The sequence below is a fragment of the Mustela nivalis genome, assembly GCF_964662115.1.
Source record: "Mustela nivalis genome assembly, chromosome: X".
Taxonomy (NCBI): domain Eukaryota; kingdom Metazoa; phylum Chordata; class Mammalia; order Carnivora; family Mustelidae; genus Mustela; species Mustela nivalis.
The window spans coordinates 20,293,846-20,316,170 of NC_139040.1; the positions used below are offsets into that span (position 1 = coordinate 20,293,846).

Consider the following 22,325-nt stretch of genomic DNA (forward strand, 5'->3'; position numbering starts at 1 on the left):
ATCCCAGCAAGGCCTATGGCCCTGGGTGCCTGTACTCAGGGGACAGCTCGTTAGTGGGAAGAGCAGAGACCATTAGCGCTTCAAACTGGGCTTTAGTCAGCGGGATCAATGGCAGTGGGCATCTTCAGAAAAGGGACAGATGGCCCTGAAAGGACAATGGAGGTCATTGTGCCAAGTACAGCTCCAAAGGATACTGGGCTGACCCTCTCCCAGCCCTCTCCCCACAGGAAAGATAACTGGAGACTGTAATTAGTTCTACCTATGTTTATTGCTGCCAACTCATCCCCCCATCCCCTCATATTTACACCCAAACCCTTCCCCCAAGCTAGCTTTTACCAAAGTTCCTCGTAGTAGGTCCAGAAGTGTGTTCACTAAGCAGGCAGTCCTAGATGTAGTGGGCACTGTCCCCAGGCCAGCTGGGCCCGGGGGGGAAGGGTTGCTCTGCGAATTCATGGCAGACTTGATACTGAGGTCAAGGGAGGCCCCACCAACAGATGTATTTCCTCCCCTTCTGGAATTCAGGGTATATTAAAACCTTTTGCAAAACAAAGCTGGGGTAGCAGACTCCCCAGGGTCAAGCTTTGTGCTTTCTTTGCTTGTAAGAACCCACACAGGCAGCCAAGTCTGAGTTCAGACTTGCATGTGACTTCCAAAGGGCAGTTCTGTCCTTGGAAGCCAGATCTGACCATCGGCCATCGGGCTTCAGGGGAAGTGTCCTTGGACAGGGCCAGGGGTGAAAGGGGAGAGAGCATGTTGCACGAGGTCTGGGCATTGTTTTAAGCTGGGGGAAGCTGCAGCTTGTCTTGAGTTATGTGGGGAGGCATGGAATGAATGAGTGGGAGGAGCCATTTCATTTGGAAGCCCAAGGCCCCTTCAGCTCCCTCAGTAAACTCCACTGGTGTCCTGGGCCACAGGTAACAGGAGAACAGACATTTAATGTCTCAGAATGTCAGAGCTGGCAAGGCCCCCAGCAAAATCCATTCTAATCCCCACCAGTTAGTGGCCAAACCTCCAAAAAAAAAAAAAGTTAAGGGGAAGGAATGTGGGAGAGGAACACGAGGCTTTCTTCAAGCCTTGTTTGGGGAAATCTATCCACCCTTTGGGGGAAATCTAACCACCCATGATCCTTCGGGTCTTTTTAAAGGGCCAGCTTCCCTAGGGTTTTGAAACTGGCTTGAAACACTGACTTGGCCCCCTTTCCAGGAGCAATGTGACAGGGGAAAGTGGTGTGGGAGTGAGGAGGGTTTGGGGGCCTCGGTGGTGAGGGTTGTGGGTCTCGGTGGTGAGAGTTGTGGGTAGGGCGGCTCCTCCATGTCCCACTTGCTGTGGCTGGGAGCAAGCAGTGCCCAGAAGTTCTGTGCTGTCAGTAGGTGTTGGAGGGAGCAGGCTGGGCGGGTGGGATGTGCCCTTGGGTGCCTCCTCATCCGCTCCAGACAAGCCTACGGAGGCTCTGGCTAGCCCCTGCGGCCCTGGGCACTCCTAGGGGAGCAGGGCCAGGCTCAGGATCTGGGCCACTGTGGGAGGCCGGGTCCCTCCCTGCAATATTTGCTGCTGGGGCCCAGCCTCGGCCTGTGCTGCCACCTCTGCGTCAAGGCACCCCGGCCAGGGAGAGGCCGTGCAGCTGCTCCTCAGCGCCTGCCAACTCCGCCTCATCACGTCCGCTCTCCGAGCCCTCGAAGCAGCCAGAGTCTCGAGGAATGTCCACCTTGGGTTCAGACACTGTGTTGGCCACTGGCTCCTGGCTGCTTTCGGCGCCCTCTTCCGCCTCCTCGCTGCCGGCTGCCGGGGCAAAGAAAGAGATGGAATATGGAGGGGCTTGGGCCTTAGCCGGGAGGGGTTCAGAAGCCCCAGGAAGCCCCTGTTTGGGGGGGTAGGGACTCTGGGAAGTCCACTGTAGGCCGTCTCTCCCTCTGGGCACCCCCCCCCCACCAACCCTGCCCCTCTCACCCTTTCCGGCTTAGAACCAGGTAGGGGTGGTTTCCAAGACAGTGACCCTGCCCAGGAGCTCACACTACTTTAGCACCCAGCTAGGAGGCGGAACGCTGCGCTTGTTTCCTGGCTCTGCTTTTGCCCAGTGTGGAGGCCTGGAGTACATGCCTTTCCTTCGCTGGCCTTGAGTCTCCCCTTTAACCCCAAAGGGACCTGGACCTGATCATCTCTAAGGCCCCTCTGTCGGCAGACTTTGCCCGAGACTGGAATTCAAGCGTGGAAAGGGCCTGACCCCCGCAGAGGGGTGCCCGGGCTGAGTGTGGTCAGGGGGCAGGCCGAGGCAGGCCTCCCCTCCCCGGAATACCTACAGGCACCGCCCCCCCGGCTCCTAGACCCGCTCACTGTCATAGTCCAGCAGCAGCTCGGCGGCCGTGAGCAGCTTAGCCCGGTGCTGCGGGTCCATGATGTTCAGCTCGTTGAGGTGTGTTTCCCGCAGCTCTTTGAAGTCCTCCAGCGTCTGGTAGCCATTGAGCAGCAGGGTGGACGTGTGCTCCTGCAGGCAGAGGTGGACCACCAGTGTGGCCACTTAGGAGCCACCTCGCTTGGGACCCCTCCCCTCCCACACAGCTGACCGTGCGCTAGCCTCCAACCCTCTCCGGGTCCTAGACCCCACCGCAGATCCCAGCTCAAACCTCCAGGCCTATGCGCTCCAGCAGCTCATGCAGAGTCTTGGGCTTGGGCCTCTTGCCCTTGCTTTGTCGGCGACTGGGGCGGGCGGGCCCCACCGCCTCCTCAGGCAGCACATCCACATAGATGAACTTGAAAGACCCCAGCCTGCCATTGAGCAGGCCCAGCCACGTGCCCACAGGTGGCTTTTCAATGATCTGGATCACATCTCCTTTCTGTGGGAGGACAGGAGAGCAGAGTGGAGCAGGGGTGAGGAGACAGGTATTCCCTTGGGCTCCGTGGACAACGTCCTATCCCGGCTCAATACAGCCTCCTGTATGGGCACAGCCTGGCAGGCTCAGGAGAGGCCTGGATGCCAGCCTTACCTGCAGTTTCAGCGAGTCATGGTCGTAGGGGCTGGGAGTGAAGTCAGTGTGGACTCGTGCCCTGCCACAGAAGGGCCCTGTGTACTGGGGGGCAGGTGCTTCCTCTCCGAAGCTGCCAGAGCCTGGGCTGGGGCTGCAGAGCTCACTGCCTGCAGGAGACGGGGCAGGGAGGAGGGTCACCTTTGTCCCAAGACAGCCGGGGCAGTGCCCAGCAGGTTCCTGCCAGGGTTTGTGGCTAGAAATCCCAAGGCCACCCTGCAGGAGCACAACCTCAACTTTGGGGCCTTAGATATGAAAGCAGTTAACCACAGAAGGAAAACTGTCTCACCGACTAAAGAATGAGCAGATTGGGAGGGCCTCTAGAGATCAGCTGGGCCCAATGAACACAGATAAGGAACACTGAAACCAGACAGGCCCACTGAGCGCTGAAGACCTCTCGCTTTATAATTGGTAGCACTGGGTCCACGCAACTCTGGGTCTCCTGACTCCCAGTCCAGTGCTTCTGGAAGATGTCTTCCACCTGGGAAACCACACCCTAAACTAATATTTTACTTTCTGTACATAATAAGACTCAGCATCTAGTTACAACATCACATGGAAACTCAGAAGGGCTCTTTCTCTCTGGGAAGGGCAGGATGAAGAACATTATAAGATGCCAAGAGGTCCCCTAAGTCCAGCAAACCAAGGGCTGTAGTCTAAGAGGCTGAGACTTCCCAGCTAGAGACTCTCTGTCCCCCACCCCAAGTCTGGGATGTCAGAGGCCCAGGCAGCTGCAGCCTCTAACTCCCCTTGGAAGGGTGGGCAGGCTAGTCCGAGAGCACAGTGGGGCTCATTGTCTCCCTTGGGCCCCTCCGCGGCCTGGTGACAGCAAGTGGCAGCTCCTTTAGGGTAGACCTGAGTTCAAGTCTGGGTCATATTGGGCAAGTGAAAACCTTTCTGAGCCTCAGTTTTCACATCAATACAGTGGGGATAATAGTGCCAGCACCATGAAGTTACTGTGAAAATGTAACGTGAAGAGGGCTGGAAAGTTCCGAGAAGGCAAACTGTGAAGGTCCCTTTCTCTTAGCTCCCTCCCAGACAGCCCCCTGCCTCGCCTTCACCCAGTCCTTTTCTCCAGACTCAGCAGATGTCCCCTTCTGTCCCCTACTCACCTGTGGATGCCTGGCGGCTAAGTGCTGGGAGTTCACGCTCTTCCTGCTCAGAAAAGGCCAGTGCCATCTTCTCAGGGCTAGGGCTGTCCAGGCTGCAGTCTGGAGATGTCGGGGAGTTTGAGCCCTCCTCCAGAGTGTCTCCCTGCGGGAGGTGGGAGGCAGGGAGCCCTGAGCAGCCTTGGCTGGGATGCCCATGGGGCAGCGCCGAAAGCAGAGGAGATGGGCCTGGACTCTCTGGAGGACTGGGGCCGGGCTGGAGCCCTCGCTCTGCCGCTCCGAGGCTGCCCCACAATCTCTGAGCCCAGGTCCCTGCTTCTGTGAAGTGGGAATGACCGTCCTCAGCCCGCCGATCTCACGCAGTGGGGCTCGAACAGGATGCTGCTTGAATGTGCTCTGTCAGCGTAAAGCACTGATGTCCATGCACAAAGGGCTACCGTGCCAGAGCCTGTACTCAGAGCCGCTGCTAGGGCAGAGTCCAGCTCGCAGGGACGCTGGCGACGAACTACCTTCTGCTGCGCTCCTCCGTGCCAGGCACGCCTGTCCGTTCACTGCACCCTCACAGCGATACTTGAAGGTAAGCGCTATGCTCATCCCAAGTTTATAGAGGAGAAGTCATGGAGGAACGTTCCCAAGGCCACACAGGAACCCCAAACCAAGCTGGCCAGACTCCAGAGCTCCTCCGCCTCACCACGCACTTCAGGGCGGTGGCCACCCTTTCACAACCTGCTCTCTAGGAATCGAGCCCTGATTCCTAGCAGCTGCCAATTCCTGTGCTGTAAATACTGGCCACCATGGAGGGGGTCGCTGACAGAGCAGCGCACCACGGGGGCTCACGGCCCCACACAGAGACTACAGATGCAAATAACCTCAAGGGCACAGAGAACACTGAAAGGTACCATAAGAATCAGGACATTATGGGGGCGTCTGGGTGGCTCAGTGGGTTAAAGCCTCTGCCTTCGGCTCAGGTCATGATCCCAGGGTCCTGGGATCGAGCCCTACATCGGGCTCTCTGCTCAGCAGGGAGCCTGCTTCCCCCTCACTCTCTGCCTGCCTCTCTGCCTACTTGTGATCTCTGTCTGTTAAAAAATAAATAAAATCTTTAAAAAAAAAAGAATCAGGACATTATGGGTTTTGAAGATTGCCCATAGTCTCTTTATTTTCAATAGAATTTATTTAATTCTAAATTTATAGAATGTAATTTTCAGTAATGGTTGGGTTTCACACCTGGCTCACAAAGTTCCTGAAAATTTGACCAATTACTCTCCTCAGCAGGTAGGAGCCAGTACGAGCTGACTCAGTCACACCACCCCTGGGCAACCTTCCGTAAGAGCCACGAGCACAGCCGACTCACTGTGTGACGTCAGCTACTTGCACGCCTGCCCCACAGCTCTCTCTCTCCCTGGGCCCAAGCCAGCCTTCTCTATTTTCTCTCGCAGGGGCCCCTCTTCCAATCCAGTCTTCCCAATCCCAGAGGCTAGTTCCAAGTGAAACTTTGAGGTGGACGAATTTGCTTCCAGCAATTGCAGCTCCCTTTCAAGCGCCACTGGTCTTCCTCAGGCCTGCCTTCCTCAGAGGCTTCTGTTACCCAGACTTTCATCCCTCCTGAGACCCCACTCCTGCTCCCTTAGGACCACCATGTCTTGCTGCCAGGTCCATGGTGGAGTGAGCTCTCCCCCCATATGACCTTCCTTCTCATAATGAACCAGGCCCTCAGGCCCAGTACTCGAGCTGCAGCCATCAAGGCCATGCTCACACCGGGCCAGAGCCCTGCGTGTCTCCTCCCGGCCCCCCCAGACCGCAGGCCTCACCATCTCTTCTGACAGCGCCTTCACCATCATTTTGCCCATCTTCCTGTTCATGGTTCGGGAAATCACGGCCCTCCACTTTTTCCCCAGCTTTTTGCCGCTCTTCCCAGCATCTTCTGGGGTAGGGACACCTGACTCATCTTCTGGAATCTGTGACAACAAAGGAGGAGGTCCAGGATTTAGGGGTAGAAGGAGGCCTTCAGGTCCTGGCTGAGGATGGGGGAGGATATGGGAATGAGAGGCCCTCATCTCCTTCCCGCTTAGCCCCCAGGCCCGTATTCAGCCCTATTAATGTGTGATTAATTTGACAATTCGAGTTGACCCTTGAACATGTGCAGGCTAGGGGTGCCAACTATCTCCACCCCGTGCAGATGAAAATCCGTGTATAACATTTGACTCTCCCAAAACCTGATTATTAATAGCCTACTGTTGACCAGAAGGCTTACTGATAACAGTGGATTAATACATATTTTGTATGTATTTGTATTATATTCTATATTCTTACTACAAAGTAAGCTAGAGAAAAGAAAACATTATTAAGAAAATGAGAAGGAGGAGAAAATACATTTCCAGTCCTGTACTGTATTTATTGAAAAAAAAAATCTGCGTGTAAGTGGACCCATGCTGTTCAAACCCGTGTTGTTCAAGGGTCAACTGTAATTTGTAATTGAAAATAATGTGGGTGATTTCTCGGGGCTCAGAGTTTTGGCGGATGAGAGGGCTGGCCTTCTGTATGTAAGCAGGCTTTCCTCAGCAATGCCCAGATCGCCTCTTCTCCCACCCAGGGCCGCAGCCAGATCCCCCTGGGAGGCTCTGCAACTCACATTCTCATCCAGATTAAATTCCTTCTCGCTCACCACGGGGGAGCCGGGTTTGGATTTGGCGAAATCCTTGAAGCTGCTGGAGCGCTGGAGGGAGAGCTGGAAAAAGCAGAGGTGGGGCCCTCAGTGGCTGGAGAAGGGCTGGCGGAGCCTGGAGCCGGGAGCCCTCCTGAGCAGCCCCCCGGGGCTAGGCAGCACCACGGGTACCCTGCGGAGCGAGGGCTAAGGAGCTGAAGCGTCAAGGTGTACTCGGAGCCCCCTGGCTTCCTGCTCTTCTTCATCTGAAAGTAGCCCCCACTGTGGGCCCCCAGAGCAAGCTCTGGACCTCAGGAGCCTCCAACGTCAGCTAGGCCTCACACAAAGCCTACACGTCCACCAGCACCTGCACTTTGGTCCCCAGAATTCTGGAGGCAAACACCAGATGAGTCTGAGCAAAAGTGTATCTCCTGCTAGAGACGCACCTCAGCATGACGACAGCGCCACCTTTACCGACAGTGTCACCTTTACGTCACAGAGCAAACCTTCCCCAACCCTGCAGCTGCCTCTTTGCTCTGGCGCTGAAGCAAGAAGAGCAAGGCAATCCCCCCAGAATCAGTAAGACCTGGCATTCTGCTTTCTGGAAACCCTCGGTAGAGGCTTCTTAAGGAAAGGGGCCAACAGATTTCGGACATGAATGATTGGAGCTCATTTAGGAAAAGAATGTTGCTGTTTTTTCTTCCTTCATCTCGGCCTTTAACCTTAGGCACTAACGTGATGATGACTGCTGATGACGTGTGCCAGTGTTTGGACTTTTAAACCCGGCCGATTGTTTGCACTGATGAGACTATTTTCAGGAAACGAGCTTTCTTAACTATCTATGTATGCTCAAGGCAAGATAGCAACCAGAAGCCAGTGCCCGGCAGGTAAGGAGTCGGGCTTTACACACAAGAAGTAAGGCTGAGCCCTGAATCAAGATCAACAGTCAAGACCAGAGACATACACAGGAACCAGGGTTCACAGATGGCCAGGAAGATAGAGCGGGATAGACTGCAGACACCAGAGATAAGGGCTTGAGGAACTGAAGCCCCAAACCCACACAAAGCTGAAAGTTTCACATCCTCTTTCCTATGAAAGGGGGGGGGGTCCACTGACAATAGCACCTGCCCCCCAACACACACACAATTGGCCCCAACTCCTGGGGACTCCAGTGGGGACTCCTGGGGAGTTTGGTTCTCCTGGTAGTTCTTGACCAAGGCACGTCAGCCATCAGGGCCAGGGGTCACACCTTCCTAGAGGTTGCAGCAAGCTAGTGCACCAGAAACTAGGTCAGCGGCCAGGCCATCAGACACTACCGCCACGAGGGCTGCCTGGATGCATCAGCAAGCCTCCTCTGGGGGCGCCTGGGCGGCTCAGTGGGTTAAAGCCTCTGCCTTCAGCTCAGGTCGTGATCCCAGGGTCCTGGGATCGAGCCCCGCAACGGGCTCCCTGCTTGGCCGGGGGCCTGTTTCCCCCTCTCTTTCTCTCTGCCTGCCCCTCTGCCTACTTGTGATTTCTCTCTGTCAAATAAATAAATAAAATCTTAAAAAAAAAAGCCTCTTCTGTGCTACACTGGGGAGTTGGGAAAGGGGCGGCCACAAGTGGGCATACGCAGGGGTCTCACCCACCCACTATTCTTTCCTCTTTTTCCCCCTTTCTTTCCCCCTCTGTCCTCCACCTTTTGTTTATTTCCTCCTCTTGAATGGCTAGGATGCAGCTGCCTGGATAACTTCCTCCTCTTATTGCCTGGAAAAGAGGGAACAGAGAGAGAGGGTGGGCACCAGGCTGGCCTGGGCCCAAGCAGGGCAGGCTGGGCTGCTATTTATAGATCGATGGGACCTGTTACGGCCTTCCCTTCACTGCCCCTCAGTTTGGTCTGCAGACCGGGAGGCTGAGAGTCGCCCCAGAAGCCCCAGGGACTGCGAGTCTGGAAAGCATGACAGAGGGCAGGCCCGGCGACGGAAGTGGGCTTTGTTGGGGAGAGAAAACTCACCACCGGGCCCCAGTTCTTTCCTTTTCCTGTCATTAATCTGCAGTCTGGGGGCTGGGAGGGGGGCCTGTGGCCCCCAGAGACCTTATGTCAGGGCACCTCTGTCCCAGGTTTAGCTCAAAGCAGAAGGAAACAAGTGCCATGGGTGTGGCGCTGGGACTTGGGCCCTGCTGGCCATTCCTCAGCCCAGGGACATGGGTGAGCACCTCCAGGTGCTCCAGGTGACTAAGGGTGAGGTCCTGCCAGGGTGGTCTTTTGCTCAGCCTACCTCCGACCTTGGGGCCAACCCCACATATCCTGAAAGCCTCTGGTGACCCTGAAATGGTCCCCTTCCCGAGTATGAGGTAAAATTCTTGAGTGCCCTTGGATTTTTCCACCTGGTTTCCCTTTGGGACGAGGCCTTCCTGGGGGTCCTGTGCCAGTCAGGAGGTAGTACCCTACACTGGTGGCCCCTTTCCCACATCGGAGGGGGGTATTGTGGGCCTCTTGGAAAGAGCTACTTTTCTGGCATCAGACGTTGGTGAGTTCAACTCTGAGATGTTATTTTATTAATGAATTATTTAAGCTCTCCGACCCTCAATGGCTCTGAGCTGGCAGGTCGTCACATCTTGGTTCTGCCATTGACCAGCTGTGTAAAGCAGGGGTTATTCTTCCACTTCTCTGGGCTTCCGTGTCCTTGTGAGTAAAATGAAGACAAGGGCGCCTGCCTGGTTGGTTGCTATGAGGATAGAAGGTGTGACTGCTAACACAGCAAGCCCTCAGCAAATGTCCACGTGTGCTTAGCCTTTCCTCTGACCCCCTCCACACTCTCACCCAGGGCGTGCCCCACCTGGAACCTTCCATCCTTCTCCGTCAGCCAGTTTCTCCCTTCCTTCAAAATCCAGTGAGACTGGAAATAGCCCACATGCCCACCAACTGTAGAACGGATACAGGAATTGTAGCAGTCATCAAAGGGAATGGTACATAGCGATGAGCCAGGTATAGCTCTCCCTAACAATATGGATACACTGTAGAGCAGAAGGGGCCAGCCACCAGAGCACTTTATATGGTTCCTAGAAACCATAGAAAGTTCAAAACCTGGCAAAACTAAGCTAGTCATTGGAAGTCAGGATAGTGGTTACCCTTAGGGAAAGGGAGCATGTAGTGACTGGCAGGGACATGAGAGAAGCTTCTGGAGTGTTGGAAGCGCTTTTTGTTTGTTTGTTTTAAGTAAGCTCTATGTCCAAGTGGGGCTTGCACTCACCACCCCAAGATCAGGAGTTGCATTCTCTACCGACGGAACCAGCCAGGTGCCCTGAAAGTTCTTTGTTTCTTCATCTGGGTGCTACCTATGAGGGAATGTTCACCTTATGGAAGTTCATTGAGTCCAACACTTGTAATTTATACACTTCTTTGGACAGATATTATACATCCAGAGAAAGGTTTTCCAAATCCAGTTTCAAAGGCGCTGCTCTCTGTAGGAAGACTCCTCTGATCACCCCCTCAGAACTTCACACTGCTCCCCATCAGCATCATCTACCCTTGCTTCCTGAGAGAGCTTGGCTTTCACCAGGTGTCTCAGCAACTAGCCCGTCAGCCCTTCAGCGTACCAGTCACATACCCGGCACCCTCTGGGCTCCAGACTCTGGCCTGTGCATGTGTAGGAATCCTGTAAGAAAGCGGCTAAACACCTCCCACGTGCCCTGCACCCTGTCCAGCCCTTCTTGTGTGCCGGCTCACTCCAGGCTTACCACAGCCCCATTTTAACATCCCTACTGCCCAGCCAAGGAGATGGAGGCTCAGAAATGAAGTGTCCAAGGCAGAGTTACACAGAGGACAGCAGCAAGAACGGGTGTTTGAACCCTGGTCCGTGACTCTGGAAGCTGTGTGTGTTGCTGTGTTCAGAGCTCAGTACGTTACCTCCTGGTATAGAAATGCATTGAGTGTAATGGAAACTGTCGGTGGTGTTTGGAGGGAGCTTCCAGGACAGATGGAGGAGGAAGGGTTCAGGAGGGCTTCAAGGACGAGGAGGCATATTTAAGCTGGGCCATGCAAGGGAGCCAGGATTTCTCCAGGAGGAACTGGGAAGGGTTTAAAGAAGAATGATAGAAACATTCTGAGCATAGCTGACTTAGGGGGAGGTGGAGCAGAAAAGGCCATGGAAGGCCCCAGCAAGCTATGCCAGGAACTGGGGCATTAGCTTGAAGTCAACGAGGAATCACTGGAAATGCAACATGTATGCTGGTGGGGGTGTCACGTAGAGGTGTGCTTTCCTACTCAGGGGTAGAGTCTCTTACACTCTTCAGATTCTTCTAGTGCTTCTGGGATCAGTAGGGGGATAAGAGAGTAAAGGGAGAAGGGATTAAAACTCTGGAGACTGACAAATTTTGGCTTAGATCCCTGCTCTGCAGCTTACGAGCTGTGTGAACTTGGGTAAGTCACTTTATCTCTCTGAGACTTGGGCATAAAATCGAGATAGGGGTAACATCTGCCCCTGCTTCACAAGGTTCTCATGAAGAGCCAATGAGCTAAGATACAGGCAGAGTGCATGGCACCTGGCGCCTGGTGAGTCCTCCCCCAGTACAGGCTCTGAGTGCTTTTAAGTCTTGTTTCCTCCACTTCAGGGCAGGGATGGAGGCTTGGTCTTCTCTGCAGTGCGCTCCCCGTGCCCCAGCCACGCCGGCAGCATGCACTCTGTCGTGTGCACACGCGTGTCCATGAGACAGCGCTCTCTCGTTTATTGTCCCAGGCCCTCTATACAGCCTCCTGAGATGTGCAGATCAAGAGCTCACCGGCTTTTCCAAGGTGAAGGAACCGTGGCCCGAAGAAGGTCAATGAACTGTCCAAGGTCCTACAGCTAGGACCTGAGGGAATTCAATTCCACTTTCTGGCCCCCTGCCTAGAGCATTCCCTTCTGGCAGGCCTGAGAGGAGGAGCAGGGACAGGAGAGAGAGGCCTCACTTGCCTTTGTGCTTTCCCCTCCACTGTGTCACCTCAGCCACTGAGAAGAAGGGACTTGCCCAAGGTCCCAGTGCTGGAGCTGGGCTGCTGTCTCTGAGCACGGGGAAGATGCTTTCTCTACCTTCTAGAGACTTGGCGTCTCCAAGGCCATTTCCATGGTATTGAGGCTTGGAGAATGGCTCTTGAGGCTGGCCCAGTCTCAGACAGGGGTGAGGCAGGGTTTGCTTTGATGATTTTCCCTAGAGGGATATATATACCTCAGAGTGCCACATGGGCCTTGCTTCTTCTGGGAGAAGCCTGGGGCAACAATCCCAGAGGCTTAGCCACCAAATACAGAACCCAGATAATGGAAGCCAGAGAAGAAGACAGGGACTTCCGGCTTCTGTGTGTCCCTGGGCACCTCTGTCTGAGATGGCACAGGGTCCCAGTGTCAAAGTGTCAGCTCTTTCTCAGGCTGTTTCCCCCAGCTCAGCTCCCCTGTGGTTTGGGGCCCAGCATTGTCTACAGCGGTCTCTGCTTCTCACCCCCGTCAGCCAGAGAGCAAGGGGAAGTGGGACCTGCTCACCCAGGAGTGGCAGCCAATGGTAAATCTGCTGGGCCTAGCGCCGAGCAGGGCTCGGATGGGGGTGACGGAGCCTGTGTGAAGACTTGTGAATCTCTACCACCCCCTCTGCCTACCTCCACTGCAACTTAGAGAAGCACCTGGGGTGGGGAGAGTACAGCCGGAAGTGGCAGCCACCCCAGGACCTGAGATGGGGCAGGATATACACCCCAGTGCCCAGGAGCACAGTCCTTCAGCTGGCTTGGCCTCCACTTGGGAGATGCTCCACTGACAAGGGGGCTCCCCCATTGGGCACCTGGGCTGAGCTCCTGGGGAAAACAGCTGGACACAATCGGGGCCTGGAGGCCTTCCGAGTGGGCTCTGGGGCTAAGCCTAGATCTCTTGGACCTGGTTCAGGCCTGCTTGGGGATGGTCCTAGGATCCCACAGGATGTGTGGAATGTACCTGCTGGTTGCTTGGGAGAGTCCTATAACCAATAAGTCTAGCAATCCTCAAATCCAACAAGACAAATCTAGATCTGGCAGTCTTCAAGGAAACTTCTGGTCTGTCCTCTGCTCCAAGAAGAGGAATATTTCAACTGTCCACAACAGCTGCTTTTCCTCTTGGCCTTTAGAATCCCGCCACTGAATTTTTCCTCCTCAGCCCCTACTTCCTATCTCACCAGCTACATTTCTCATTCTTCACAATAACTTCTTCCCGCCTAGGAAGAACCTGTCGAACCCCTGTATCCACTGCAGGTTTGGAGAGCCTTTTCCTGAGTCTAGAAATCACCTTGGGCCCCCTCTCCAGGTTGGCGTCCTCTCCTGTGGGTCTGGGGAGCTGCAACCCAGCCGAAACAAATGGGCAGAGTCCGGCTATGGCCAGAGGGCAGGGGCCCCAGGAGCATCATGGCGCCTCTCGGGGTGGCCCAGCAGGGCCCTTTGAGCGAGATGGCTCCTGAGAGGCCAGGCTTGGGCAGAAGCAGTGCCAAGACTAGTGTAGGGGAGAGAGAATTGAGTACAGTCTAAGGATGTAACTCGAGAAGTGAATTTTATGAAATCTAGTCTAGACTTCTGGCCCCTGATTTTAGATCTCTATTTTAGATCTCTATCCCATGAGTGTAGGGTCGAATTCTGTAACTCTAGACTTCTAAGGGTCTGTAACCCTGATTCTCTAGATTTTGAAAGTCTCTTCTGTACTTGTGTTACTCTAGTAACCTTTGGGCCCCTGTACTGTTGTCCTTGGGAGAATGACCCTTGCTGACAGACACAACGTCTGGCCTTTGGTGCTTCCCACTTCTAGGAGTCCCAGAGGGCTGCGAGAGCAGAGGGAAGGAAGAAGCAAGTTCCCGGAGGTGCCTCCTCACCTTTCTCTTCTGAGTGGGCTCCTTATCGCTGGCATTGGAGGGTTTGCGGCGCAACATGGTCCTCTACCTTGGTGACGCTCCGTCCCTGCGATCCTAGGTGTCGAGATGCCGAGACCTCTTGCTCAGCCTCGCGAGCACCGTTCAGGGTGCACGGCATGGACCGAGCCTCTGGCCGCCACTCTGAGTGCTGTGGTGGCAGCTTGGGGGTGCGGGCCATGGACACCCGGCGGCAGCATACAGGAAGCTCTGCCACGTGACCTGCTCTTACAGCAATCGCGGCCCCTGCCGGCCCCTAGGGAGGAAGGAAGTCCCAACTTCGGTCTCCAGAGATTCTGATACAGACTGCTCTTAGGTTGAACAAGCAGAGAAAAGTCCCTACCCTGCCATCTCACATCAGTCGTCACCCGTCCTGCTCCGTCTTCTTGGAGGTGACCGATCAGCTTGACATGACTTGGCCTCCTCAAGCCGCTGATCCCGCGGACCAGAAGCCAGAGCCAGGAGTGGGGCCATCTCTGTCTGCCCGTCAGGCCGATGCTTCTGGTCACCTTGCATCACCAAGGTCATCACTACTACCACTACCGACCCCACAACCATGACCCTACAGTCATCCCCACCGTCATCAGCACACCGACAGCCATCACCTCTCTAACAAGCACCCTCCAGCCAGCACCCTCGGCTGTCACCCCCACAGTCATCACTGCTGCTAGCACCCTCACTGTCATCAGCCTCCTGGCTGTAGCCCTTATGGACATCCCAGCTAGTCACCGACAGTGATTGGACCCCTACAACCATCAGCCCTATAGCCATCACCTTTATGGCTGTCAAGACATCCCCTGGGGTCACGGCGGCAGACATCCCCACTGCCATCAACCACCACTTGCTAGAGCAGCCACCCTTCCTATCAACACCGCTCAGCTGTCTGCCTCTGTCTGCCCCACCACTGCTGTCCTGGTCACGGCCATCTCCCTATAGCATTCATCCCCGCTGCCACCAGCACAGCTAGAGCCATCCTCACCAGAGCAGTCAGGCTTGGAGTCAAAACACCTTGGCTCCCCTGCCCCCACCCTGTCTATCATCACAACAGCCAGCACCATGAAAAAGACAGGCTTCCGCAAGCAGCTTCAGACCATCAGCAAATGTCCCGGGCGAGAGGTATTTCTTAAATGCGTGTGGGGTTTAGAATGTTCACTTTGTGGGTTATCTGTGGCAGGTATTCTAATAACTTCAATGATCTTACAGAAGCGATTCATATTCATCACATATAATTTAGCAAACACAAATATACAAAAAGAAGAAAATTTAAAAATTTTCCATAATTACAATGTTTGGATAAATATCTTTTTCTTTTTTTGAGCATTTAACTACCCCCCCCCCCATTTTACAAAAATGATACTTCACAGAAAGCCCATCTGTGGTTTGAGGGGATATGGAGAGGAGGGAGAGGTCAGAGAGAGCACAAGGACCCTTTTGGGGGTGATAGATATGTTCACTATCTTGGTTGCCATGGTGGTTTCATGGGTGTATATGTATGTCAAAACAAATCATACATTTTAAAAACGTGCAGATTCTTGCAGGTCAATTATACCTAAACAGAACCATTTTTATATTTTTAAAAATTAAAAGAGGTCACACTTCACAAACGGTGTTGATATCTGCTTGTCCAACTGAATACAGTATCACTGAGATTTTCTCAAGCTATGAGATATTCTTCAACTCTGCCATTCGTAATGGCTGCCAAGCAGCGCATCGTATGCATGTACCATGATTATTTCAACACCCCACGGATGAACTTAGGTTGGCTTCATTTTGTTTTCTTACTCTTCGTGGTACATCCTTAAGGTAAATATTCACATCCACAATTTTTCCTTTGGATAGATTTCCAGAAGGGGAATCCTGGGGTAACAGGTGCGCATCTTTTTAAGGCTTTCCTTTCTGTGGCACTTGTGAAATCCTGGGCTGCCCCCCCCCTCCCCGGTTCCCAAGATCTTCTTGTGACTTCCTCCCCGCTGTCCCCCAGCTTGCCCCACGCCCTTTGACCATCGTTCCTTCGGGGTGAGCTCAGTGAAGACAATCCTTCTCCCCCAAGTTGAAACCATATTTCTTTGGCTCCTTCCTGCTCAGCTGGCGGGTCTGGGGGCCAGCACCCCAGTTTGCTCCCCAACGGGCCACGCTCCCCTCGCTGGGAGCCAGAGGGTGCTAGCGCTCCCACCGCCCGGGTTAGAGGCCTTGGAAGGAACGCGTCCACATAGGGGACCTAGCCGGAGCAGGGACTGGGAGGGTGACCCCGCGAGTCGGGGCCGGACACAGGACTGCAGGGGCTCTGGGCGCTCGGAGCTGTCTGCGGGAGCCGTCGGAGGCGGAGCCCACCGCAGAACCTTCAGGGCCTGCGTGCGTCCGCGGACCGGCGTGCAGGATGTGCCCTGCTTCCTGTTTGCTCAGCCCCAGCCGCGAGCCGAGCTCACACACTAACCGCAGAGCCTTCAAAGACAGCCAGCTCACCAGGGTTCTAGGCGGCCACCTCGCCTAGGCCTGGGAAAAGGCGGGGTGGTGGTGGTGGCGGTGGTGGTGGAGGGGAACCTCTATCTTGTGAAGTACAGAGAGGCCACCAACCCCCCCACTCCCCCCAACCCCGGGACAGAGGGAGCGAGTGTGTTCTGTCTACGCTGCCCTTCTGTCTCCTTTTCAGATGTGCCTCCTCTGGTCAGCAGCTCCTCCCCACCCCCTCTCTGGGGACCCAGGGCTCCCCTATTTGGACTCGCCTTCCCCCAACTTTTCCCTCCCAGTACATTGCCCTGGCCCTAACACATTGCCCAGTCCCCAACTGGCTAATGGGCCCTAAACACCTTTTAAACAGGTTTCCCTTCTGGGCAACACATTACCATTGTATAGGTCACTTCGCCAGGTACACAGATCCCTCAGCTAAAGAGGTGGTCTAGATCAGTAGGGCAGTGAACAAGGCCGCCTCAGTCTTGATAATGGGCTGGCAGACAGGACCTAGGACTAGTTCTGGGCAGAGAATTGTACTGAGCACTGTGAAGAGATGCAAAATAAATAGTTGTCAAAGTCCCTTGCACCCGGGAACTTCCATCTAGGCAGGGAGGCAAGCTCGCATTTGCCCAGCACTTGCTCTCTGCCAAGCACTACGTTAAACCCAACACAACCCCTGAGGTAAGCAGTTTAAATTGGAATTACTAAAAAAATTTAAAAATAAAAAAAAACTGGGCTTACTATGGCAAAAATGTGCCCAGTATAAATGTGGGGTGGGAAAGCCCTGATTTAGCAGCAATATTGCTATTGTGTGTTTTGGGGTAGGCGGTGGCACAGATAAGTGAGATGCGTCTGAACCCTCAGAGGGTAGACAATAGGGCTATGAAGACACGACGGTTATGGTCAGCTGCGTTCACGTAGCGCAGCCCACCCCCTACCTACACCCCTGAAGAGATTCTAATTTGGTAGAAGATCATGGGAGGGATATTGAGGGCAGTTGGGACCCCAGTATGTGTGAAAGCGTCCCTCCCTCGCACTCCTAACGGGTACAATCCTGGTTTGAGAGAGTAAGGGTTTGGGTATGGAAGGATATCTATATTTGGATAAACCTCCCAAATGATTCTTATTCTCACCTCTCCCGGCCACACACGCACATCCGGTGGAAAAGAATACTCTGTGGCAGGCGGTGGGAGTGAAGAGAAAGGGGAGGGCATCTGGAAGTCTGATCCTGTGCACAAAAGCTGAATAGTTAGGGCCGTGTATGTGTGTGTGTGTGTGGGGGGGGTATCTATAGGGGAGTCCCATCAACCTGGGGGGTGCTCAACACCTGTAATATTTGGCTTAGAGGTTTGGAGTGGAGAAGCAAGTTGACTTCGAACAGCTGTCATGTAGAGGAAAGGATCTATTCTGGGTGGCCAGGAATGGTTGGAAACATAAATGGAAGGTTTGGGTTTCTTCCCAGGAAGACGTTTTCGGGGTGTGTGTGTATGTGTGTGCGTGTGTATGTGTTTAGAAAGGGAGACAGTGAGTGGGAGGGGAAGAGGCAGAGGGAGGTAGAGAGAATCTTAAGCAGGCTCCAGTGTGGAGCCTCACACAGGGCTCAACGCATGGCTTGACCTGGCGCTTGTTCTCACAAACCTGAGATCGTGACCTGAGCCCGTAGCGAGAGTCAGAGGCTTAACTGACTGAGCCAGGCAGGTGCCCAGACATTTTCAATATTTAGATGGTACTAGTTCAGCCCTGGTTAAGTAGTAGAGCTTCCCATCTCTGGAAATGTTCAAGCAGAGACTACATAGTTGCTTGGAAATACTTGGACATTTCCAAGGTGAAGTCGACTTTGGAAAGCCCAGCCCGTTAGCAGATTTCATGGTGGTAATCTTAGGCAAGGAGGAGGGCAAGAGCCTGGACAGGAAGCATCCATTCCTCGGGCACATACACAGTACATGCAGAGTGTACAGCTCTAGGAGTGTTCGGGAGTCCCTGGTAGCAGGGGCTGATGGGAGGGAAAGTCATCTCTGAATCTCTGAGCCCATGATAAGTCTTGGTTTAAAACAAAGAACACCTGCAGGCAGCTGTGGCTATGACCGCAAAGAAGAGGCTGGGTTTTTTGTTTTTTCATTTATTTGAGAGAGAGAGAGAGTGAAAGAGAGCATGAGAGGGGAGAAGGTCAGAGGGAGAAGCAGACTCCCCATGGAGCTGGGAGCCCGATGTGGGACTCGATCCCCAGACTCCAGGATCATGACCCGAGAAAGGCAGTCGCTTAACCAACTGAGCCACCCAAGTGCCCAAGGCTGTGCTTTGGTGCTCTGATAAAAACACACTCACTACTCACTGTAGGGCCTTTCTATGGGAGACTGGGATGAACAGGCTACTCTGCCTAGGGCTGTGTCCTGAGGTTACAAGGACGAAAGTCGCTGAGCCGTCTATGGGACAATTATCTAGGGAAGAGGAAGAGCAGGAGACACCTCCCAGAAATGGGGTCCGGTAGGACTGGATTCAGATTGCCATATATCACAGGTTGCGTGATCTTGGGCAAATGACCTTGGGCAATGCGGTGACAACAGTGACAATGTGGGCCTTGTTTGGGGAGTGTGTGTGTATGTGTGTGTGTGTAAATAACCAGAGTTACCCAGATGACATATTAGAGAGAATGCTGTCAGTCCAGTGCACAGCTCATGCAAAATGCTTGGTACTTGGCAGGGGGACTCTCTCAGTTCACTCCAGGCTCCACCCACAGTGTCTCCTCTTGCCTTGGCACCTGCGTCTACATCTCATCTGGACCCCATCTGAGTCTCTGCTACATGACTCTGGCCCATATCCTGTGTGTCTCCACCTTGCCAAGGGCAGGGTCCCTCAGCCCAAGTTAGTCTAGGACACAGAAGGTGTGACAAGCAAGAGAATCTAGAACTACTCAGGACCACTGGGAGGGAAATTAAGGCCTTGGCTATGGACCCCTGGGGTTTTCTCACCCACCCATCCTACCCTGCTTGAGCTGCCAGCTCAGTTCCTGTTTCACGAAGAAACAAGGAAGTGCGGAGGTGGGCCAGCCTGAGGGCAAGGGCTGGCTGGGCGCGGCCAGGGAGCACCTCCTACTTCCAGCTTAGAGAGCCCGGGAGGGCAGGGATGGACATGGAGGAAACAGTCGCTGTCGAGTCTTTCATATTTCCGCGTATTTTTTGGCACCAAGAGCACCCAGCCACTGAGTTGAGGAAGTGCGGGGTGAGTTGGTAAAATTCGCTGCTGACGTGGTTTAGCCGAGTGAAGGCAGTCAGCTCCACCCCTTCTGTGGTCCCAGCTCACGAAGCACTGGAGCCAGCTGGCTGGCAAATGAGAGAGGATTGGCTTTATTATTATTTTAAAAATGAACCATTTAGATTCTTTGTGTATATACATAAGTAAGTATGTATGTATGATCTCACCCAGGTTCTTTCCTATTCCAAAAAAGTTTTAAAGCATCAAAAAATGTAACTCAGGCCCATCATCATGCATGTGTGACCGGCAACTAACTGGTCTCCTTCGGCCTCAGTTTGCTCCTTAGAGGCAACAGGGAGTGGCAGAAGGACACACTGGAAGTCCGAGAGGAGCGAGCACAGTTGAGTCAGGAAGCTGGGGATTAGTCCTCGCTTGGGCCCCAGTGGGCTATGTGACCTTGGGCAAGTCCCTCCTTTTTCTGGGCTGCTGTTGCATTTCCCCATCTCTACATCAAAGGGATGAAACCTGCTTTTTCTTAGTTTTATTTGGTTTGTTTGGTTTGGTTTGGTTTTGGTCATGGAGCTCCCAGTCCAGGCTGGCTGTGGGATTTGTGGGACCTGGTAAAAGTGAAAATGGAGGGCCCCTTGTTCAGACATTTTAAAAAAAAGATTTTTCTTATTTATTTGAGAGAGAGACAGTGAGAGAAAGCAAGAGAGGGGAGGTCAGAGGGCGAAGCAGACTCCCCTTGGAGCTGGGAGCCTGTGGGACTTGATCCCGGGATTCCAGAATCATGACCTGAGCCAAAGGCAGTTGTTTAGCCAACTAAGCCACCCAGGTGCCCTGTTCAGACATTTAAAAAAAAACCTCAAAATGATGACAGCAGAGCACAGGGCTCTCCTTTAAAAAAAAAAAAAATCTATTTATTTATTAGAGAGAGCATGAGCAGTGGGAGAGGGGCAAAGGGAGAGGGAAAAGGAGATACCCCACTGAGCAGGGAGCCCAACATGGGGCTTGATTCCAGGACCCTGGGATCATGACCTGAGCTAAAGGCAGATGTTTAGCCAACTGAGCCACCCAGGCGCCCCTGTACAGGGCTCTTCTAAGCACACGGCCCTACATGATTGCGCAGGTCCATCGCCCAGAAGTTACCCCTGCAACTACTTCCAATACAATTTTAAGGGCAGCCCATGCAGGCTGCTTTTGGCTGGAGCTCTGCTTTTTGTGGCAGTCCCTGTGGCATTTCTAAGGAACCTCGGGCTCTTAGGAAGCATCGCTGGAAAAACACAAATTAGATACTTGGTCGAAAGCCTGTGTAGTTTCAATGATATAGGTATAAAATTTGGATCCCCAGTTTTTTCCTTACCTACCTCCGAAGGTGAGGCAAGAGTTGAAGTTGTGCTGAGCGAGTAATAGCATTATCATCTCCCGTCTGTGTGGCTTCCTGGCTCACAGAGTGCAGTCACATCCGGGTCCTATGAGCCTCTCACTGTAACCTCATGTGGAAGGTGGTATAAGTGGTTTACGGAAGAGAGAACTGAAGACCACAGAGGTGAAGTGACTTGCCTATAGATACACAGCAGGCCCAGCTAGAACTAGAACCCTAGAATCTGAACTCCTAAGTAAAGGGGCTTTTCCAAGGGGGCATTTCTTTCTCTTCAGTTCCTAATGATGTCTTAACTGCTCCTGCGTGGGTCGGCCTTGCTGTGTATGCTTGAGCGTTGCCCTGTCTGGTGCAGCATGAAGCCCTTCAAGCAGGCTGCTCAGTGTGCTGACAATCTGGGCCCCAAGGAGGGATGAGCTGGGGTAGCAGCAGCCGCCCCCCGCCCCCCGCCGCCGACCCAGCCATACTTCTGATGCGCTCCACCCCACCCCACGCTGGTGGCTTGGAAGGGGTAGGTCAGGGAAGCGGTGAGGCAGAGCCCCGGGTCCTGCACTGAAGGGACGAGGAGGAGCACGTGAGCTGCCCTGGGCCGAGAGGCCTGTGAGCAGGTCCCTGTCAGGTTTCCCAGGCCTGCCTGCTGCCTGTCAGAACCCCAGGAGCAACGTCAGGGATCAAAGGGAAAGATCTGGGGAAGCAGGATGGTGTGGAGAACAGCAGCTGAGTCATCTGACTGGTTTGAGTCCTGCTTTTATCATGTCCTTGAGGAGTGACCTTGAGCAAGTCGGTTAATCTCTATGAACCTCACTCGTTTTCTTCTCTTGTAAAACAGGAACAATAAAAGGACCTTCTCAGAGGTTGTGGACATTAAGTGAGAAAATGAGATAATGTATGGTGCACTTGACAATATATGAAAGGGTCAATCTCGTGTTTACCATTCCTATCACAGTAAAATAAAAAATATTTTTAAAGTGCATATAAAGCACAGTGCCTCAAATATACAAAACACTCAGTGAATGGTAGTGTTGATGACGATCGTGTTAACTTTAATTTTATTAGTAGTAGCTGTCTTTATGGGGTGACCTGGTGAGAGAGTAAATGAATCAGCAAGTTGAGGCCCGCTGTTGGGTGCCGTAGGCTTGCAGTGAGGACGGCTGCGGCCTCTGGATGCGAGCCTCAGTGGTGATAACTGTCACAGGTCATCATCACTCAGTAAAATAGGCCTGGTGGTCCCAGACGGGGTATGACTCTGCCTGGCGCCTTTGCCCAGCACTCTGTCCCGGAGACCTGGTTCTCTCCCCGCGCAACCCCGACCCTGCTCAGCAGAGCACAGGCATTGCTTCCAGCTTTCCTGGACCGCATTTGCCAAGCCCTGCAGCATGGGGCTCCCTTCCATCCTCTCCAGAAGGCTGTGACCTTTGGCACAGGCAGTGGTTGACTGGGCATGGCATGCCTGTGAATACATGAATGGTCACACACGTACGTGCACGCAAGCTCACATGCCCATCTCAAGCCCGTGTGCTCCCCAACGGAGCTTCTGAGAGCCTCACATCCCTCCCCGCCCCTCTCCCCCTCCCCTTCCTCCCCCACCACAAAAGCCACAGGTAACAGCAGTCCCCAGCAACACAGAAGACACAATGTAAAACCCAGAGGCAGGC

General features: G+C 53.7%; 1 protein-coding gene and 1 long non-coding RNA gene across 4 annotated transcripts; both read right to left on the bottom strand.

Moving 5' to 3' along the window:
- Positions 1–249: 249 nt before the first annotated feature.
- On the bottom strand, positions 250–16,640 carry SASH3 (SAM and SH3 domain containing 3). Of its 3 annotated transcripts, none has more exons than XM_082717760.1 (9): positions 16,490–16,640; positions 13,611–13,902; positions 6,762–6,857; positions 5,941–6,087; positions 4,133–4,274; positions 2,982–3,130; positions 2,622–2,831; positions 2,332–2,482; positions 250–1,779 (listed from the first exon to the last, which is right to left on the bottom strand). In XM_082717760.1, exons 2-9 carry the CDS (start codon positions 13,665–13,667, stop codon positions 1,589–1,591), a joined length of 1,143 nt encoding a protein of 380 aa, XP_082573886.1. In that variant the 5' UTR covers positions 13,668–13,902; positions 16,490–16,640; the 3' UTR covers positions 250–1,588. The 3 variants fall into 3 exon arrangements, with proteins under 3 accessions (XP_082573886.1, XP_082573885.1, XP_082573884.1); XM_082717759.1 differs by lacking the exon at positions 16,490–16,640 and adding an exon at positions 13,990–14,647; XM_082717758.1 differs by lacking the exon at positions 16,490–16,640 and having other exon boundaries at positions 13,611–14,647.
- Positions 9,289–9,678, bottom strand: LOC309856485. The gene is made up of 2 exons (XR_014307226.1): positions 9,593–9,678; positions 9,289–9,481 (listed from the first exon to the last, which is right to left on the bottom strand). It is a non-coding gene; the product is annotated as an uncharacterized lncRNA (long non-coding RNA).
- Positions 16,641–22,325: the final 5,685 nt, after the last annotated feature.

Bases quoted from the DNA above. Each gene is read 5' to 3' on its own strand.
- SASH3 (XM_082717760.1), bottom strand. From the start codon at position 13,667: ATGTTGCGCCGCAAACCCTCCAATGCCAGCGATAAGGAGCCCACTCAG. The intron at 4,275-5,940 runs GTGAGGCCTGCG...CACCTCCCGCAG, and splicing joins AGGCGCTGTCAGAAGAGATG to GGAGACACTCTGGAGGAGGG. The intron at 2,832-2,981 runs GTAAGGCTGGCA...GTCCTCCCACAG, and splicing joins ATGACTCGCTGAAACTGCAG to AAAGGAGATGTGATCCAGAT.